This window comes from Arachis ipaensis, chromosome B4 (genome assembly GCF_059453495.1).
Source record: "Arachis ipaensis isolate K30076 ecotype BB chromosome B4, ASM5945349v1, whole genome shotgun sequence".
NCBI lineage: Eukaryota > Viridiplantae > Streptophyta > Magnoliopsida > Fabales > Fabaceae > Arachis > Arachis ipaensis.
Window position 1 is genome coordinate 106,887,688 of NC_142439.1, and position 18,999 is coordinate 106,906,686.

Genomic DNA, 18,999 nt, shown 5'->3' on the forward strand with positions numbered 1-18,999 from the left:
TTAATCAATAGATAAGTCAGAAAGATCTACCTCATCTTCATCATTATGATCTGCCATCAGACATAGTTGAGCTTCTTGATCTGAGCTCTCTGAGCTGGTGTCGTTCTCCAAGTCCTCCCATGTTGCCATCATCACCTTCTTTTTGTCTTTCTTGAATTTTTCGCCTTTCTTAAGTTGAGGGCAATCTGACTTGAAGTGACCAGGTTCCTTGCAGTGATGGCATGTGAACTTGACTTGATCTTTCTTGACGTCTTTGGATGAAGAGCTTCCTTTGCCTTTGCTTTTGTATCTTAGTAATCTTCTCATTTTTCTTGCAAAGAGCACCATTTCTTCATATGAGAAACTGTCATCAAATTCTTCTCCCTGGGCTGTCATTCTTGATTTTAGTGTTATACTTTTCTTTTTACCATCTTTGTCTTGAGACATGTGAGTCGTTTCATAGGCCAGCAGTTTGCCTCTTAGCTCATCATAGGTGATTTTGATCAAATCATTCCTTTCAGAGATGGTTGTGCTTTTTACTTCCCATTTCTTAGTAAGACTTCTCAAGATCTTTCTTACTAGAGTTTCTTCAGAGTAGTTCCTTCCCATGGCGTCCAGATTATTGATGATTATTGAGAACCTTTTGAACATTTGATTGATGCTCTCATCCTCCTTCATACTGAACATTTCATACTCCTTCATCAGCATGACAATTCTGATTTTCCTCACTTGCTTAGTGCCTTCATGAGTGAGTCTGAGCTTGTCCCATATTTCTTTAGCCGTTTTGCATCTTGACAATTTTCTGAACTCTTCAAAACTAATTGCGCAGTGCATCAGGTTGATTGCCTTGGCATTGAGTTCAACCTTCTTCTTTTCTTCATCTGTCCATTCACTATCTTCCTTTGCCACAACTTCTCCATCAGCATTCTGTTTAGTGGGAACATCTGGTCCATTGAAAATGATCTTCCAGATGTTGTAGTCGATTGACTGCATGAAGATTCTCATTCTTTCCTTCCAGTAAGAGTAGTTGTTGCCATTAAATAGGGAGGTCTATTATTAGACTGCCCTTCAGTGAGAGTGAAAGCCACGATGTTGGGACTCAGTTATTGGCCATGGATCTTTGCTCCAAGCTGTGAAGCTTGACTCTTTGAGACCTTGCTCTGAATACCAATTGATGGTTCTAGTTGAACTTGAGAAGGGGGGGTTGAATCAAGTTAGCTTAAAACTTAAAGTTTCAAACTCTGTTTCAGCAGTAGCTCGAGTTGCAGGAGATTATTTCATTTTATCTCATACGTAGAACCAGTTAAAAGTATGGAAGAGAAGATGAAGACCAGCATGTATCCTGGTTCGGATTCTTTGTACAATGAATCCTACATTCAGTCTCCACCACAAACCATGGTGAGATTTTCACTAATCTTTCACATATTACATACACCAATACTATTGAATTTCTCCCTAATCCAACTAGTATCTACCCCCTAAACTTTCAACACCAAAGCTTAGCTTCTCATAGTGCTAACGCAACTAGGAAGGGGAATCTACACAGATTCAGACTCACCAAGTGCTCACCCAACTTGGCAAAGGGAAACTAATCCTAGCTCAACAACTCAATACATCAGAAATCAGTGGCTATTCTGCATCACTCATGTCTTTTCTCTCTTGGCTTTTTAACCTCTCAATATTTGCCTTTTCAAAACAGAAAATGACACAAGACAACCATAACACAAAGATCAAAAATTAAGCTCGAGTAGAAGAAAAAGATTCCAACTCTATGTTAGAGATGGTGCTTTAAGTGTGTGCTCTCTTTTTCTTTCTTTTAAATGATGGAATGAGGCTTGTTATATATCTTCATCTTGCCTTCATTTTTGCCCCACAACCACAACGTGCTTGCTAGTGTGCCTAAGGGATGGCAAGGCAACGTGCATCTTGCTGGTATTGCGCCCAGCAAGCCTTTGGGCAACTCGAGTTTCAGCAGCACGACACCCCTCCCCCCTATAATAGGCTGCCGAGCCATTACCAAAGTGCCACGGGTAGACGTCCTTTTCCGTGAGGAGACATACTCAAGGAAAGTGCTCTAGAGGTCGAATTTGATGCCGTTTTTTGCAACAACCTCTAGAAAAATAAGATCTTTCCATCCTCCAAATTTGGTGAATTTACACCGTGTGGATTTTTTTTGATGATTTTTTTACCGCCCGGAAAGCCGGAAATTCAAAAAAATTGAAAAACGGAGCAAACGTATGATTTTTGACCTGGATTTTTTTGTGCAGCCTTCACATAATATTACCAAGGTTCCCTCAAAATTTCACGAAAAATGCACGAGCCAATTCTGAGATATGAAAATTTGGCTCCTCCGTTGCAATGCTCCGAGCCATCGTTGCAACGGCGGGTGCCTCCGTTGGGGGCGGGGGAGCCCGGCGGCACACCACAACCACAACGTGCTTGCTAGTGTGCCTAGGGGATGGCAAGGCAACGTGCATCTTGCTGGCATTGCGCCCAGCAAGCCTTTGGGCAACTCGAGTTCCATTTCCTTGTACCAGCTGCTCGTTGGAGCTGTCCCTGCTGGCATGCAGTGCTTTCTTCATCCCGCTCCACCACCTCTGCTATCCGAGGAGCTCGACCACTACCTCTGTTGTCCTTTGTTTTTCTTCCTTCCTTGGCATGCTCTTCTTTTTTTTTTCATTCTGCTCCATTTTCTTGCTGCTACTGCTCTATGCAAGTTGGTGTTTTGCTTAACCACGATCCAAGTATTACTCAGCTGATGTTCTTGGGTTAGTGGGTGTCCTAGTGTCCTTTCTTGCTTTTACAGAGCCACACCTGTCCTTGCATGATATAGCTGTACTCATTTGCTTTTAGCAAATACATATCCATTTATTTTGCTGAACGGAGCTATGAGGAGCATTGGCTCTTTTACATGGCTGAAGTATATGCTAGCCTTGGGCTGTGAAAAAACTAATTAATGGACCTGCCACAATAAAGCACACATTAAACAATATTGGGCTTTCAACCCAAATAAATATTTGTCATCATAAATTTACCCAAAATCAAACTAGGCTTAACAGTAAGAAATTGCCTTATGTGTTAAGAGACTACCTGCTTTTCTATTAATGAAGAAGCCAGTTCTCAAATTTCGTCATCTTCCTCATTTGATTGAATTTTTCTTTTGCTGCTGCTGCAGCATGTTTTACTTTCTCCATTTTGTTATCATCTACCTTCTATGAACCATAATCTACTTTTGTGCCTTTTTCTAATTGATCTTTTCCTATCATATTGCCTTATGTGTTAAGAGACTGGCTGCTTTTTTATTAATGAAGAAGCCAATTCTCAAATTTCGTCATCTTCCTTATTTGATTGAATTTTTCTTTTGCTGCTGTTGCAGCATGTTTTACTTTCTCCATTTTGTTATCATCTACCTTCTATGAACCATAATCTACTTTTGTGCCTTTTTCTAATTGATCTTTTCCTATCATCATATGAAGGTTATAATCTTTTACATTAAGTCATTAACTGATATATATATATATATAACACCCAAAATAAAAACTAAAAATTAAATTAAAAAAAAAAGAATCATTCTGAGTTAGACCTTTATTCATACATACACCACTTATTAATCTACAAATATGACTATATTTATTTTCTACTAAATGTTTTTGGACATTGAAAAAAAAGGAGACTTGTTCTTCTAACATTTTCAGCACCAGAAATTGAAGTTCAGCAGCTTGTCTCACATGGGAGGCAACTTTCGTTATAAATATAGGTGAGACCGGAGCTTCACCTTGTGATTATTACTTAATAAACTTTGCCAAAATAAAGAACTCAAAAATAATGTTAGGACAAAGTTTCCCAGAACGGTATTTATTCTAATATTTTTTATGTGTATAGATTGTAAAATTTTTTGAGAATGGAGCAAGCATACCAAGTTTTGGGTTAACACGGCAAGTCCTCTCTTCCTCATCTCTTTGGTTTCCTTGATACTCAGGCCCTCAATTGTTGTTTTAATCAATCTAGGATAGATAGGTTCATATGGTTTCCACAGCATGAGAAAATTACAGGCCAGTGTTTGGAATTATAGTTCCTGTCTCTGTATAATATAATTGTAAATTCTTGATTAACTGTTGCTTTAAGGGGACACCCTGTACAGGATAACTTAGTTTTAGGACCCACCGTTACATAATAAAGATTATACTAATGCCCATCTATGAAAAAAATATTACATCACTAAATTTAAAAATAAAAGATATAAAGACAAAATGTGATCACTTGGAGATAGTCAAAAGAAATGTATTAGAATAAAAAAAAAGCCAAAATCCAAGAAAAACCTCCGTAAACATACTTGCATTAGACTCAAAATCTCAACTTCATCACCCTATGATTTCTTGCTCAACCCGAGTTGTGGCAACTGTTTCTCGTGCCTTCAACAAAAATAAATAAACTTAGTTTGGAGGAGCAAGCCAAAGTAAAATTATATAAATTTTTAAAAAATATATAAACAGAGTTGGGAGATCATGATTATTTAAATTATATATAGCACAAACAGAAGCCATGAATATTTATATTTGTGATATTTTAGTACCAAAAAAGTTGAGCTGTCGTTAAGACTTTCATCCACCAGTTTGCAAGAACATATTGAAGCATAAACAGCAAATAGCCCAAAATAGTGGAGCAAACAATCCTGATCAGCCTAACAACAAAGTTCAACAAACTTGATTTTTTCTATTGTTTTTATCTTTTATTTCTTTTCTTTGTACGTTATTATCTACACATTCTAGAAGTTATTAGTTATGGTAAGTCACCATTCTATTAGCACCAAATTTATATTCCTCAAATTTTATAGATTCTTTACAGGTTTTGGTGAGCTGAATATTTTCTAGGAAACTTTTGTGTATATATTGATTAATACATAGACAATACAATTAGAAAATTTACCACAATTTCGCATCAATACAATCTCTATTTTATTTTCTTGTTAGTCCGTGTTCACGATTTAGGGGGGTGTGACAAACATGAAAATTTAAACCAGTAAATAAAACAAGTTGGATTTTAGGTGGAAATTTATGTAGTTAAGAATTAGACTAAGTATTCGTTTTTAAACTTTTATAATTTATTTTCCCCCAAAATATATACACACACACAAGCCAGTAGCATACTAGAGAACAAGTTCATTTTACTAAATCCTCACTACAAAATCACATAACTCCAAAAATTCGGGTTAATAGTTAAATTAGTCCCTAAAGTTGAAAAATTTTATAAAGCGAATTAGTCCTTCAAAGATTAAAAATTAATTATTTTTTTTCTTTCATAACTCGATTAATATTTTCTATCAACGATTGATGATATAAAATGTTAACTGACATCATACACGATACCTAGCATATTCAATTGGACACTAAACAAATATAGTTATAAAGATCTATCAATTTAATCTATTTTTTAATTATATAAATTCTAATCCTAATATAACTTAACGACACTAAATTGATAAATTTTCACAAATATATTTGTTTAGCGTCTAATTGGATATATTAGATGTCACGTATGATGTGAGTTAACATTCCGTATCATTAATCGTTAACGAAAATGGATTTGAATTCTCTAAATTTTGAATTTTACTTTAGAAGATAAAGTATAATCTATGACCATTTATTTCATAAGTGAGACAAAAAAAAAATATGAGAAAGAAAATATTTAATGGTGAGAGATCTCCCTTTATCCTCTAAAGTAAAAATCTAAAATTTAAAAAATATAAATTTAACGAAAACTACTAATTGAATGACTGAAGGATAAAAATCATTAATTTATAATCTTTGAAAGACTAATTTAATTAATACAATCTTTCAATGACAAATTTAAAGAACAGTCCATCTTTTAGAGCATCTCCAGTAGGAAACTCATTTCAGTTCTTATTTATGGCCCACCTGCCATAAAAAGTGACTCCACATCAGATTTTGCGTCATAACCAATAAATAGAAACTCAAAGAATCTCTCTATTCTCCATTAGAAGGAACTAACTTTAATCCCTATTGTGGTCCCACCTAATTAATTAATTAAGTAATTAAAATTAATATAATTATTATTTTTTTATAATAATATTATTTAAATTTATAAATTCAAAATAATTTAATATTAAAATAAATAACTTAAATTTGATTAGTATTTTAAATTTTATAAATAAAAATAAATAATCCAACTAAAAATTATTTTATAATATATAAAAATTAAATTTATTTTTTATGTAAAATAAATTTAATTAATTATGATTTAATATAACAATATAAATAATATTTGATATTGATTTAACATAATTATTTATATTAATTATAATTTAATATAACTAATTATTAAATAATTAATATAAATAATTAATTAAATAGATATATAAGTATTTAATATATATATTTAATATATTTTTTATTTTTTTTATTAACTTACCACATGGCATGATTTTATTGGTTGTTGCAAGTCCCTACTTAGAGGGACTCTCAACCTTGATTTCCGTGAAGAGCCCTCTTTCCCTTTTCACTCCAATGGTAATTGAGTCCCCATATGTCAGAAGAAGAACTCTATTTCTTAGCATTGGAGTTGCTCTTATGGATTAATTTGACTATTAATCCTAAAAAATTCTCTTCATGTACTTCAATGCAAGTTTATTCATGAAATCTCCATTTATAATCCCAATAAAATTGAACATGGTTCCTCAATCTATCTCTACAAATTTATTCTCTTCAAACAGGGTACATTTATATGAAAGAAATAAAATATTTTAAGTTTCCCTAATGCATTCAAAACTTGAAAGCTTGCATTTCTAAAAACTTTAATCAATTGTCACTCTCTTTTGGTAATAATGTAAAAATATTTTTACACGTATATCTAATTATATAATATCCATGTCAGCAAAAGTAATCACCTTTTATATTAATTGCGTGAATAATCATCTAAAAAAACAAAATATAATCGAACGAATATGTAAAATGTTTTTCTATCAGTGCATCAAAATTGAAATTCCACTCTTAAACAAACTTCGCAAGTAGACAACTTACCGATTAGATCCTCAACCTCAAGCAAAATATGCTACGGAACTCAGAATCAAGATAATACCATGTTTTATTGAATTTAGGCGAAAGTATTGCTAGCAAGTAGCATCAAATGTTTCGGTTTTCAATTTACATATATGGATCATGAAAACACCAAGACATCACAGATTAAATGTGATCAGTTAAGTCCAAAACATTGTTGTCACTCACACTTTCAGTATTTGATTGTTTGAACATTCACACACTTTTTCGCCTCAAAGACCGGTAAGCCAACCCCAAGGCACCACTCTTCCACCAACAATTGTGTACGAATTCATCAGTGATCCGAAACACTTTAAATTTCAGAAGTCATATCTTTGAAAAACCTCTGCACAAATATCATTTATTATAATAACAAAAACGGAGTGACTACTCTACAGCTTCCTACAAGCCTCACAACAAGCTTTGGATTTATGTACATTATAATTTTGAACACATTGAAACATTGCATGCAAATGTTCGGTATTCTAGTTGAGTAAACTACCATTTGTATCAATGAAAGTTCAAAACGTTAACAAATCTACTTATGAATAAATGAAACTCTTTTTGCTCATGAAAGACGAAAAATTAACATTTCTACCCATAAAAGTTCGAAATATTGAAAAATCTATAAATGAATAAAATCAGTGTTTAAATACTTTTAGAAACCAACTTCTGTAGGTGCAAAACTAATTTTGTTCATTCCTAGTTAAATTTATCAGCGTTTTAAAATTTCATGGTTAGAAATGGTAGTTTACTCATTCTAACTTAAAAACCTAACAATTTTTATAAGTGATTTTTCCCATAAAAAGTTGAGAACCCAGAACAGAGCCACAAACTTCTGGTCTAGGGAAAAAACGACATATCCGATGTCAAATTAAAAGCTAAATACAGTTCTAAATAAATACACAAAAAGTATTAATCCCAAAAGTCAGCCAATGATGATGCAGCTATGCTATAGAATTCTCACTAAAAGCTTGAGTCATACTTCTTTTGATACAAATAAATCCGAAAGTACTTCTCCATTTCACCCACCTAACTCAAATCTTATGGTTTCTATCTCCCTTTGCTCCTCCAAAATTTTGGATGATTAAACCATGCTACTTTAACATTGTGACTTGTAGTATGATATTCTCACCATTGTCACATCTAAACTAGGATTTGTGCAACTCTTGCTAAACTTATATTCCATATACTTTACTTATATTTATAAAAAAAAAAAAAAAATTATGTGCTTCCAAAGTTTGTTTTGACACCTAAACTTCCCATTATTTTCTCCCTCAAGTCCCCAAATATCATTACATCATCTGCCAAAAAAGCACCGAAGCACAAAATCCTATATCTGTATAGTAAGCACATCTAAGCTCAGAGTAAAAGATAAGGACTCGATTGACCATTGGGTGAATTTCTATAGTCGTAGAAAAAACTGGACACCCAAAATTGCATTCACATATTAGTTTGCCTATTACTTGTGCCTTTGATTGTTTAAATATGTGCAATTCAAACTTCTTTCTTCTCTAGAGCCTTCCATAAGACCTCCCTTATCACATGGCTCATAAGCTTGATCTTCTATGATATGCACAGTTTTGTGTGTCAATCCCATAATAGAGGGCCTAATTCCATGCTGAAACTAATTTAAGAAGCATGATCACCAAAGTTATTCTAAATGCTTATTTGACCATATGCCTAGTAAAAGTAGGACTTAGCAAGTCCCCCGTCACGACTAGGATTAAACATCTGAAGTGTAAAATTTAGAAACTGGATACCGGCAAGTGATCTAACGTCAATAATAACACAGGCTTTGGTTCCAAGATACAATTGGAAGCTTAGCTCCATTCTAAAAGCTAATTCGTGAGGATGGTCTAAACACGGTTATAAAGTTATCTTAAACATGTACCTAGTCAATGTGGGACTCATTCTCCCCTCTTTATTTAAATTGACATTAAGGAACTTCCCATGTCTTATAGAGCCAACTCATGTCTTCCTCACTGAGAAACTTCCATGAATCAATAGGTATATTCTCAATTCTCACTGCTATGCCATTATACATCCTCTTTGAAACTTAATTTAAGTCAAACTCTTAAATTCTATAATAGAAGGCATAGTTTCTATCCTCTTTGATATTTAGCTTAGCCAGTACTGATTTGCATAAGTAACCCTTCCATCTTTCCTTAGTGTCTTGTTTTGTAAGTTATAACAAAAGCTTTACCCTCTTTATCCTTGATTTCAATTAGTCTAACTCCCGTCTCTCTTTCTCCCTTTTTAGTACCCAAGGATTAATATATAAACTCATCAAACGCTGTAGTCATGCTTCAAGCACAGGACAGTAACAATTTCTTAAACTTCTAAGTGAACTATTACACTGTCAACATTAAATGCTGCTTCTAGGTTTTCTCTATGTCCACTTAGTGACAAAATTATGCTATTGTTTTTCAAGGTTTTCTCGTATTATAATATCAACACAATGTCAACATCTTTGTATATTAATATGGGACCTAGCCAAAGTGCTACTAGAGCAGATAACATTCTTTGAATGTTGATCTACATATTCAGCTAGGATATTTCATAAGAAAAAGAAAATTCAGCTCTTCACATTGCAGAATCACATACCTAGTCATATATCAGCGTCATTCAGCTATAATATATTTTCTTCTAGAAAAATCATTCAATCTATTCACATACCAGTATCACAATTAATTAATCACATATTGAATTAACACATTAACATAGGTATTTTATAAAAAATCATCCAAACTCAATCAAATAAACAACAAAATCATTGCTTCCCGCAGATAATTCATTAAATCATGAAAATTAATTACTAGAAAAAAAATAAAAAAGAAGAAAAACACAAGAAGTTAATAAGCAAACTCACCTCAACAGCAAGGGACCAAGCCACAGCAAAGAAGATAAAACTTTAGAAAAATCAAAAGACCTGAAGCACAGGCCTTTTACCAAGCCTCTTGATCTCTCTATCCATTTGACCAGTAATCATTAAACCAAACATCTTGTAATCACAAAGTAGTGACCAAAATGGGTGACCAAAAGTGGCTGGAACATTGCCTTCAACAAAGAAGTGACTGTACCATGCACATCCATACCCTGAGAAAGGCACAAAGAACAAGAACCACCAGCTGAATAGAAATGAACAGAGCAAGAAAAAGATGCTCAAGAGGGTCCCTACAAAGTGCCAGCGCCTAGTTGATGGCTTTGAATGTTGGGTCATGTAAAAAGCCCAGAACTCTTCCAAGCTCCTGAAATTCATGGCTTTACAGAAGAAAAAGAAAACATAGGCCAAACTGTTATAGATAAATGAATAAAAATCTGACCAAATCAGAAATTTTGACGCAAAACCCAGTTGGGGAAAAATGAGAAAAACTATGTCGGGTGTGAATTTTTGAAAGGATTGAGATAAAGGATTGAAAAGGGTGTTGTTTTGAAATCGTGGATTTTGGTTGGTAGCAAGGTTATGGAGATTTTTTTTGTGGGGTTTGGTGTGGTAGCTTTGGAAACTAACGAGGAGGTGAAATCAGAAATGGGTATTTTGATTGTGATTGGTGTTTTTGTACTTTGATTTGTATTGATCTGCGGTGACTTCAAGGTCAAGCGTTTTCTCATTTTTTTACTCTATTTTCACTTCTATTTTTTCCTTTAAATTATCTTATAAAATCAACCACTAAATTCAATCATCATTATCAAATACATATTAAAATATAAATATACATTAAAAAATAAATTAAATTATACATACATTTATACATAAATACATTAATAGTTAATTTTAATATACGAATGACATTTTTATTTTTCTCATAATTTATATAATTGAAATTAGGCCTTCACAAGTGTTGAATTCTGAAAGTTGACGCTTGGGAATGTCGAACGTGCTTCTGTAAATTTGGGCGTTGGCCCAATTTGACCTTTCAAGGATGTTGGCCACCAGACTTAGAGGGCTGGCTGACAGATGTATGTCCCAATTTGAAGAGGGTCGTCGGAAGTGTGTGCTAGCTGTCAGACTTGTGTACTGAGTTGCTGGACGTCCATGCTGAAAGTTGGGCATCCGATTTTTATGCTATTTGGGTTTGGTTGGGCCTTCTTTAGACCGTATTTGTGCTTTCTTGTTAAAAAGACTTTAATTCTTGGTTACTTTGAGAACAAAAACTCCTTAAAACACAATAATACTAAGTTACTAACACAATTTCAAATATTTGATTAGTTTTGAATTTTCACTAGAAAACATAAGAAATTTGATTAAAATCTAAGAAACCAAATAAAAAAACCTAAAAAATACTAAAGATGCCTAGGTATCACAACTTCAAATTTAAAACTTTACTTGCCCTCAAGCAAAAAGAAAAGTAAATAAAGTTTATCTTTAATGAAAAGAATTGAAATGTTTGTAAATTTAATTTCAAAAATAAAAGTGGAATTTATGATAATCCTTGTGATTATATTCAGACTTCTCTTATCTTTGATTAATTTTGTATAATTAGGAATTGAGAATTTCCAAAAGCTTAGATCCGAATTGTATTATCAGAATTCTTTTGGACTTATATGACTTGAAGGCAGTTACTTCACATTTAATTCGGGAAAAAATCATTGATGCTTTTTACTCTAAGTGTTCTGTCATAAGGCACCTCTTAATGGACTTTCAATCGATAATCTCGGGCCATTTGGCCCAAGTTATCGAGTGATAAATCACCCCTCAGATCTAATTACCCAATCCCCTCCTTGACACAATCACATCACAAGCACATAACTAGGATTTTGTTTATCTAGACATCGATGCCCATAGCCTCTTTGGACTCTAAATATTTTGTTCCAAGGAAACTCTTGAATGTAGTCTTTCAATCGATAATCTCAATTCAATTGGTCCAAGTTATCGGGTGTTGAGTCACCCCTCGGATTTACCGACCCAAGTCTCTCCTTAAAATATGAATATCACAGGCACATAACTGGACTCTAGTCATTGATGCTCAAAGCCTTATTGATTTTGATTTTTCAATCTTTTCATACCTTTTTTTTAAATCAAAACAGCTTCAAGAAATTGATTTGAATTCTCATAATTCTTCTTCAAAACTTTGTTTTTGGAGATTCTCCTTCCGTTTCCACAAGATTTAAATATCTTAAGTTCATCAAATGTTACCACATATTTTTTAGCACCACCACTTTTGTTTTGAATTCATTATTCAATTTTTTCATGAAAATATCCTCCATACAACTGATCACTAGAAGAGCAAGCATACAAATTTAAGTACTAAGGAAAAAAGAAAAGTAAATAGAATATGCAATGCATGCGAGAAAAAGAAAAAGAAAACAAAAAAAAAAAACAAAAAAACAAAAGAAACAAGTAACTGCCAGAGAAGAGAATTCAGCTTACCCGATTTTATCTAAGATTACTTATTCATCATCACTGTTTTCTTTATCCTCAGTCTATATTCTTTATTATCTAGAGGTTTATGGTGTTACCAACACCAAATTTAAGGACTTACACCAAATTTAGAGTTTAACAGAGTTTTAGGCATAAGTGTTTTAAGTTATATATAAAGAAGTATACGTGCATGAAAAAAAAAAGAATAAGATTACTTCTAAGCAATGTGGCTTAAACAAGGAAAAATGAGTAAGATGCCTGGCTTCAATTTAGAACGCTAAGTGTCCTTAAAATTTTTCATCCCTAGAACCCTTCTTTTCAATTGGCCAAAGGGCTTCCAAAGTGGGTACTGGGCGTCGGCCCTTCTTGAAATCTTGGACGATGTGCATCCATCTTGAACGACTGGCGTTCAACCTTTTCTTTAGTAAACATAAACTAAAATTGAAACATGCATGCAAAAGAAAGAAGGAAAATGTAAATGAAGAAAAATAAGAGAAAAACTAATTATAGTTGGGTTGTCTCCCAACAAGCGCTTCTTTAACGTCACTAGCTTGACATTGAGTCTTCTAGATTGGTAGTTGGGATGAGTTTTGTTGATATACTTCCCCAAGATAGAGTTTCAATCTTTGTCCATTGATCACGAACCTCTTTCCAGAGTTTTCATCCATTACTTCGACATGTCCATATGGGGATATTTTACTCACTATAAATGGCCTAGACCACCTTATTTTTAATTTTTCAGGGAATAGCTTCAATCTTGAATTGAATAGCAAAACCTTTTGACCTAGTTCAAAATCTTTTGAGAGGATTTTTTGTCATGCCACTTCTTTATTCTTTCTTTGTACAACTGGGCATTATCATAAGCTTGATTTCTGAATTCAAGTTCATTGAGTATAGAAGTATCTTCTTTTCCATAGTCTTGACATCAAAATTCAAAAATTTAATTGCGTAGAATACTCTATGCTCTAGCTCAATAGGTAAATGGCATGTCTTGCTATAGACCAGTTAATAAGGTGACATACCAATTGGTGTCTTGAAAGCTGTTCTATAGGCTCATAGAGCATCACCAATTTTTCTGGACCAGTCCTTCCAAGAGACATTGACCATTTTCTCTAAAATTCTTTTCAATTCTTGGTTGGATGCCTCCACTTGTCCACTAATTTATAGATGATATGGAGTTGCCACTTTATGTCTGACTCCATATTTTTGAAGAAGTGTTTTGAGTTGCTTATTATAGAAATAGGTTCCTCTATCACTAATCAGTGTTCTTGGAACTCTAAATGTGTTGAAGATTGTCTTCTTCAAAAAATCAATTACAACTTTAGCATCATTAGTGGATGATGTCATGGCTTCCACCCACTTAGATATATAGTCGACAGCTACTAGTATGTAGAGGTTTGAATTTGAGGATGGAAAAATGAAATCAATTTTTCATATATCAAACAATTTCACTTCGAGTATGAAATTTTGTAGCATCTCATATCTGCGGGATAAATTTATGGATCTCTGACATCTATCATATTTTTTAACAAAGGACCGGGCGTAAAAGAGTGGGCCAACAGAGGTCGCTTTGAAGTACTTTAGCTGTCATCCTCTCTCCACTAAAGTGGCCACCATAGTCTAAACTGTGGCAATGTTATAATACTCTTTGAATTTCTTTCTTAGGAATGCACCTCCGTATGATGTTATCAAAACATCTTTTGAAAATGTATGAGTCATCCCATATGAAGTATCGGAGATCATAAATCAATTTTTTTCTTTGATTCCAGTTAAATTCCTTAGCCATGTCACCAAACCATGGAATAGCTTTAATGAATAGGAGTTGTTCATCTGAAAATTCTTCTTTGAGAGGTATTTGTGGTGCTTGAGTTTCTTCAGGGTAAATTTCGGAAAGATGGTCTGCCACTTGATTTTTTTGTGCCTTTTCTATCCCAAATTTTCACATCAAATTCTTGAAGCAGTAACACGCATCTTATCAATCTTGACTTGGTATCCTGTTTAGACAAAAGATACTTAAGAGCAGAATGATTAGTGTAGACTATTACTTTTGAACCAATTAAATAATATCTAAATTTATCAAAAACGAACACTACAGCTAACAATTCTTTCTCAATTGTTGTGTAATTTTTCTATGCATCATTCAAAACACGACTTGCATGGTAAATTACATGTAACAACCTGTCTTTTCTTTATCCCAAGACTGTGCCTATGGCATAATCACTAGCATCACACATTATTTCAAAAGGCATAGACCAATAAGGAGGGACAATAATTGGTGCACACACAAGTTTGCCTTTTAAAATTTTAAAAGCATGCAGACATTCTTTATTGAAAATAAATGGGACTTCTTTTATTAATAAATTACTCAGTGATTTTGTAATTTTTAAAAAATCTTTTATAAATCTCCTATAAAAGCCTGCATGTCCCAAGAAACTTCTGATTGTCTTCACATTCACTGGTGGTGGTAATTTTTAATTACCTCCACCTTAGTTTTATCAACCTCTATATCTTTAATTGAGATTCAGTGTCTAAGAATAATTTCTTCAGTGACCATGAAGTGGCACTTCTTCCAGTTTAAAACTAGATTTGTTTCTTGACACCTTTTCAAAACTAATGACAAGTGGTGCAAACAAGTATTAAATGTGTCACCAAATATAAAAAAATATCCTTTAAATACTTCTATAAATTTTTCTATCATATCAGAAAAGATAAAAAGCATACACCTTTGAAAAGTGGCTGGTGCATTACACAAGCCGAAAGGGCATCTTCTGATAGGCAAAAACTCCACGGGAACATGTGAATGCGGTCTTTTCTTAATCAAAGTTGTCAACCGTAATTTGATTGTACCTCGAATACCCATCAAGAAAGCAATAAAAATGCATGGCCAGCAAGCTTCTCCAACATTTGATCAATGAATAGGAGAGAGAAGTGGTCTTTTCTTATAGCTAAGTTGAGCCACCGATAATCAATGCACATTTTTTAACCAGTGACCGTTCTTGTAGGGATCAGTTCATCTTTCTCATTAGAAATAACTGTGATTATAAATCCCGTAAAATTAGCGAATAATTAATCAATAAATTAAATTTTAATAAAGCAAATTAGAAATGTAAATTTTATAGTAAAATAGGATAGAGCTAATTAAAATAAAAATTTTGACACTAATTTTAAAAAATTTGGTCCAAGATTAGACCAAACGAGCCGAACCTAGCAAACCGGGCCCAAAATGGGCCCAAGGCCCAATTCAACCCAACAAAACCTAAGTAAACACAGCTTCCCTTCCCCCCTTTTCTCTTCATTCACTTTGCAAGCATTGTTGGAGAAGGGAAGAAGAACTCAAAACCCTAACCTCCAATTCCAACCACCATAACTTTCTACTCCGAGCTCCGATCGCCACACCGTTTACGGCCACGCGACCACCACGTCGAGCTCTACGAATCTATCAGAATAATTTCATAGGTAAGCTTCATTCTCACTCTAGTTTCTCTATCCCTTTGATTTTCAAAAATTATTAGAGTGGTGTTGAGATTTTGCTTCTTTGATGTATTAGGACCCGATTAGCTTGAGGCAAACATTTACTCTTGCTTATTTGACGCTTGGGTAAAGTGAGAATTCTAGAACTCTAACTAATTCATTGATTTAGTGTGTGGGTATTGAATTTTATATATGGATATGTGAAAAAATGTATTAGGTATATATATATATATGTTGGAGCTTGAATTGTGGGCATTGGAGGCTTGGTGGAGGTTGGGTGTTATTGCCTTGGTGATTTTGGACCTTGGGGCTGTGTTTGGATTTGCTGGGTTGCCTTGAAAAATACGTGAAAATTGGCCAATGTATGGTTTAGGTTTCACGTATTTAATATATAATATTCTGTGAAAACTTAGGCTAGATGACTATAAGATAGGAATAAATGTGTGAGTATGTAAAACTGTTTAGTGCTTAATGATAAGTGTTGACAATGTTGAGTTTTGGCCTATTGTTGATATTTGTGTTGGATTACTAAATGATGAATTAATGATGCTTGTCAAGGTATGAGAATGAATATGAGTTTGTGATGGTTTGTTGGTGAATCTTGTTGACTAAAGTAATGAACTTTAGGTATGAAATTATATATATATTGAGGTATAATTGATTGAGGTAGGATGTGGATGGTTTTGGCTTTACAAATGGTATGTGGCTATGTTAAATTTGTGTAAAGGAAGTATGATTTGAGTTTGGTTTGAAAGAAAATTGAGGTTTAAGGTTTTGGTGAAAAAGTGGATTTTTGGCCGAAATTCGGTGAGCCATAACTCGACTTCTAGACCCTCAAACTGTTTCAAACCATATTCAAATGAAAATGGGATCTGTTAAGTTTACGTCATTCGAAGAACAAATAAAAACTTTTTTAAAATAAAAAAGTTATGCGTGTCGGAAGTTTGGAGGGCAAAACTGAAAATTCTGCAGCATTCAGCATTTTTGCTGATTCTGCACAGCTTGCATACGCGAGCAATGTGTTTGCGTACACGAACAATGATTTTTAATGGGTTGCGTATGCGACCACCTACACGCGACGCAATCAAACCTTTCGGATTGGACTTCTCGCGTACGCGAACAAGGTGCTTGCGTACGCGTGTCCTCTATTTCAGCAAAGCTGGATTTTGTGTTTTTAAGCCTAATTTCAAACTTCTAAACCTCTATTTTCATTCTTTTAGCACTAAATCATAGTAGTGAGTCTAGTAATAAGATGGAGTTAGGAAATGGAGGTAACTTGAGGTTGAAAAAAGGTTGAGAATTGATGAATTATGGATGAAAAGGTGAATACTTGGAGTGCATGTGTGGTGCTATGACTTTGGTGATATGAATATGCAATGTTTACAAATGATTGTGAATATTACTTGGCTTATGCACTCAATTATCTGAGATACGAGTTTTTCTGGGTAAAGTGGCTTGCCACCACGTGTTCCAAGTTGAGAGTCGATACTCTGTTGACCCTACGTCGTAAGATGTGACCGAGCACTTATAAATTCCCGGGAATGTTGACCCCCATTGAGTAAAGTTTTATATATGTATGAATTATGAATAAAGAGAAAAAGTTATGCATAGACTCATGGCGATGCGCGACGGGGGACAGTCTAGGGTTTAGCAGCCAGACTTGTCGGGTTGGCTTGATAACCAACAGATGAGCCTCATCAGCCATAGGACAGGCATACATCATATGCATATTGTTTGCTTGCTTGTTGTGCATTAATTAGGAATGCCTAATTGATTATAATATGCTAATTGTTATACTTGCTATTTGTATTAATTGTATTCTACCTGTGTTTGCCTTTGTTTGCTTGTCTGTCTGTGCAAATTTACCGGAGATGGAGGAACGGAGGAAAGGTGGAAAGACCTAAGGTTAAGGTTAAGTTTAAGCTAGGCTTAGATATCCTTTAGAAGACCACCCATTTTGGTTTCTATTTTTAGTACCTTAAGCTTTATAATCTGAGTGTCAGCGTTCTAGGATTGCCTCTGGCATTCCCAGGACCTTATATCTTATGTGTGTGGCACCTTTACCATGCTGAGAACCCTCGGTTCTCATCCCATACTATGTTGTTGTTTTCATATACAGGTCGAGAGGCACCTCGGTAGGTGTCTGGAGTCTACAGCGAAGTGGAGTATTTTGGGGCCCTACTTTTGATATTTTGATATATATATATATATATATATATATATATATATATATATATATATATATATATATATATATAGACTCTCCTCATGTGTATATATATACTTTGCTTTTGTACCTCTTAGAGGTTTTATGGAGAACTAGGGTTTTTAAACATGTATTTTTGGGTTAAAGGTTGTATATTTGTATGTAAATATTCTTCGGCCAGCCTTAGCTTCGCAGGCTGAGTCAGGAGCTTGTTATTTTGTATTTTTGACCCTCTATTCCTACTTTCTGTTTATTTATGCTTACAAACCTTAGTTTTCTTCACACACAAGTAATCTTGTTTCCTGAGCGTTGCACTTTTTATTTTGCGATTTTGCTTTATCCGTTTTTCAAGGCTCTTCGTATACTGTATTCTTTTCAATATTATTATGTATATATTTTATTTTAGAGGTCATAATACCACACCACCTCTGTTTTACGGCTTAAGCGTAAAGCTCTGTATGGTAGGATGTTACAGTGATTCCTCCCTTCTTTGGCACCATTTGTACCGGACTTACTCATGAGCTGTCGGAAATTGGGTATATGATTTTTGCATCCCGCAGCTTCATTACCTCTTTGTGAACTACCTCCTTCATTGTTGGATTGAGTTTTTTTGTGCTTGCACATGGTGGGACTTAACCCCTTTAGATTACTAATTGTCTACCCAATAGCAATCTTATGACTCCTTAATACTTGCAGCCATCCCTTTTCTTCTTCTTGATTCAAGGAGATATGTATAATTACTGGGTAGGTCTCTTTGTCCCCAAGAAATGCATATTTAAGGGTGTTGGATAGAGGTTTTAATTCTAACTTGGGTGGTTTCTCTTTTTTTTATATATGTTGTTTGAGAATACCTTCTCTGTTAAATAAGTGTCTGCTAGCTTCATTTCTTTTTTCTCATTAGGTTGTTGAGGAGAATTAGTTAGAGT

The 18,999-nt window shown here is 34.0% G+C and overlaps 2 protein-coding genes across 4 annotated transcripts; both read right to left on the reverse strand.

Moving 5' to 3' along the window:
- On the reverse strand, window positions 1-984 carry LOC148568683 (uncharacterized). Its single transcript, XM_088484744.1, has one exon. It carries the CDS (start codon window positions 982-984, stop codon window positions 1-3), a length of 984 nt encoding a protein of 327 aa, XP_088340870.1.
- A 3,096-nt stretch (window positions 985-4,080) lies between these two features.
- LOC107639499 (transmembrane protein (DUF962)) lies at window positions 4,081-10,573 on the reverse strand. Of its 3 annotated transcripts, none has more exons than XM_088483108.1 (2): window positions 9,904-10,573; window positions 4,081-4,391 (listed from the first exon to the last, which is right to left on the reverse strand). In XM_088483108.1, the coding sequence occupies exon 1, from the start codon at window positions 10,291-10,293 to the stop codon at window positions 9,955-9,957; it is 339 nt and encodes a 112-aa protein (XP_088339234.1). In that variant the 5' UTR covers window positions 10,294-10,573; the 3' UTR covers window positions 4,081-4,391; window positions 9,904-9,954. The 3 variants fall into 3 exon arrangements, with proteins under 3 accessions (XP_088339234.1, XP_088339233.1, XP_088339232.1); XM_088483107.1 differs by lacking the exon at window positions 4,081-4,391 and adding an exon at window positions 5,673-5,894; XM_088483106.1 differs by lacking the exon at window positions 4,081-4,391 and adding an exon at window positions 7,063-7,377 and having other exon boundaries at window positions 9,904-10,571.
- Between the last annotated feature and the right edge of the window lie 8,426 nt (window positions 10,574-18,999).

What these genes read in the sequence shown, in the direction of transcription:
- LOC148568683 (XM_088484744.1), bottom strand. Translation starts at nt 984, where the DNA reads ATGAGAATCTTCATGCAGTCAATCGACTACAACATCTGGAAGATCATT.
- LOC107639499 (XM_088483108.1), bottom strand. Translation starts at nt 10,293, where the DNA reads ATGAATTTCAGGAGCTTGGAAGAGTTCTGGGCTTTTTACATGACCCAA.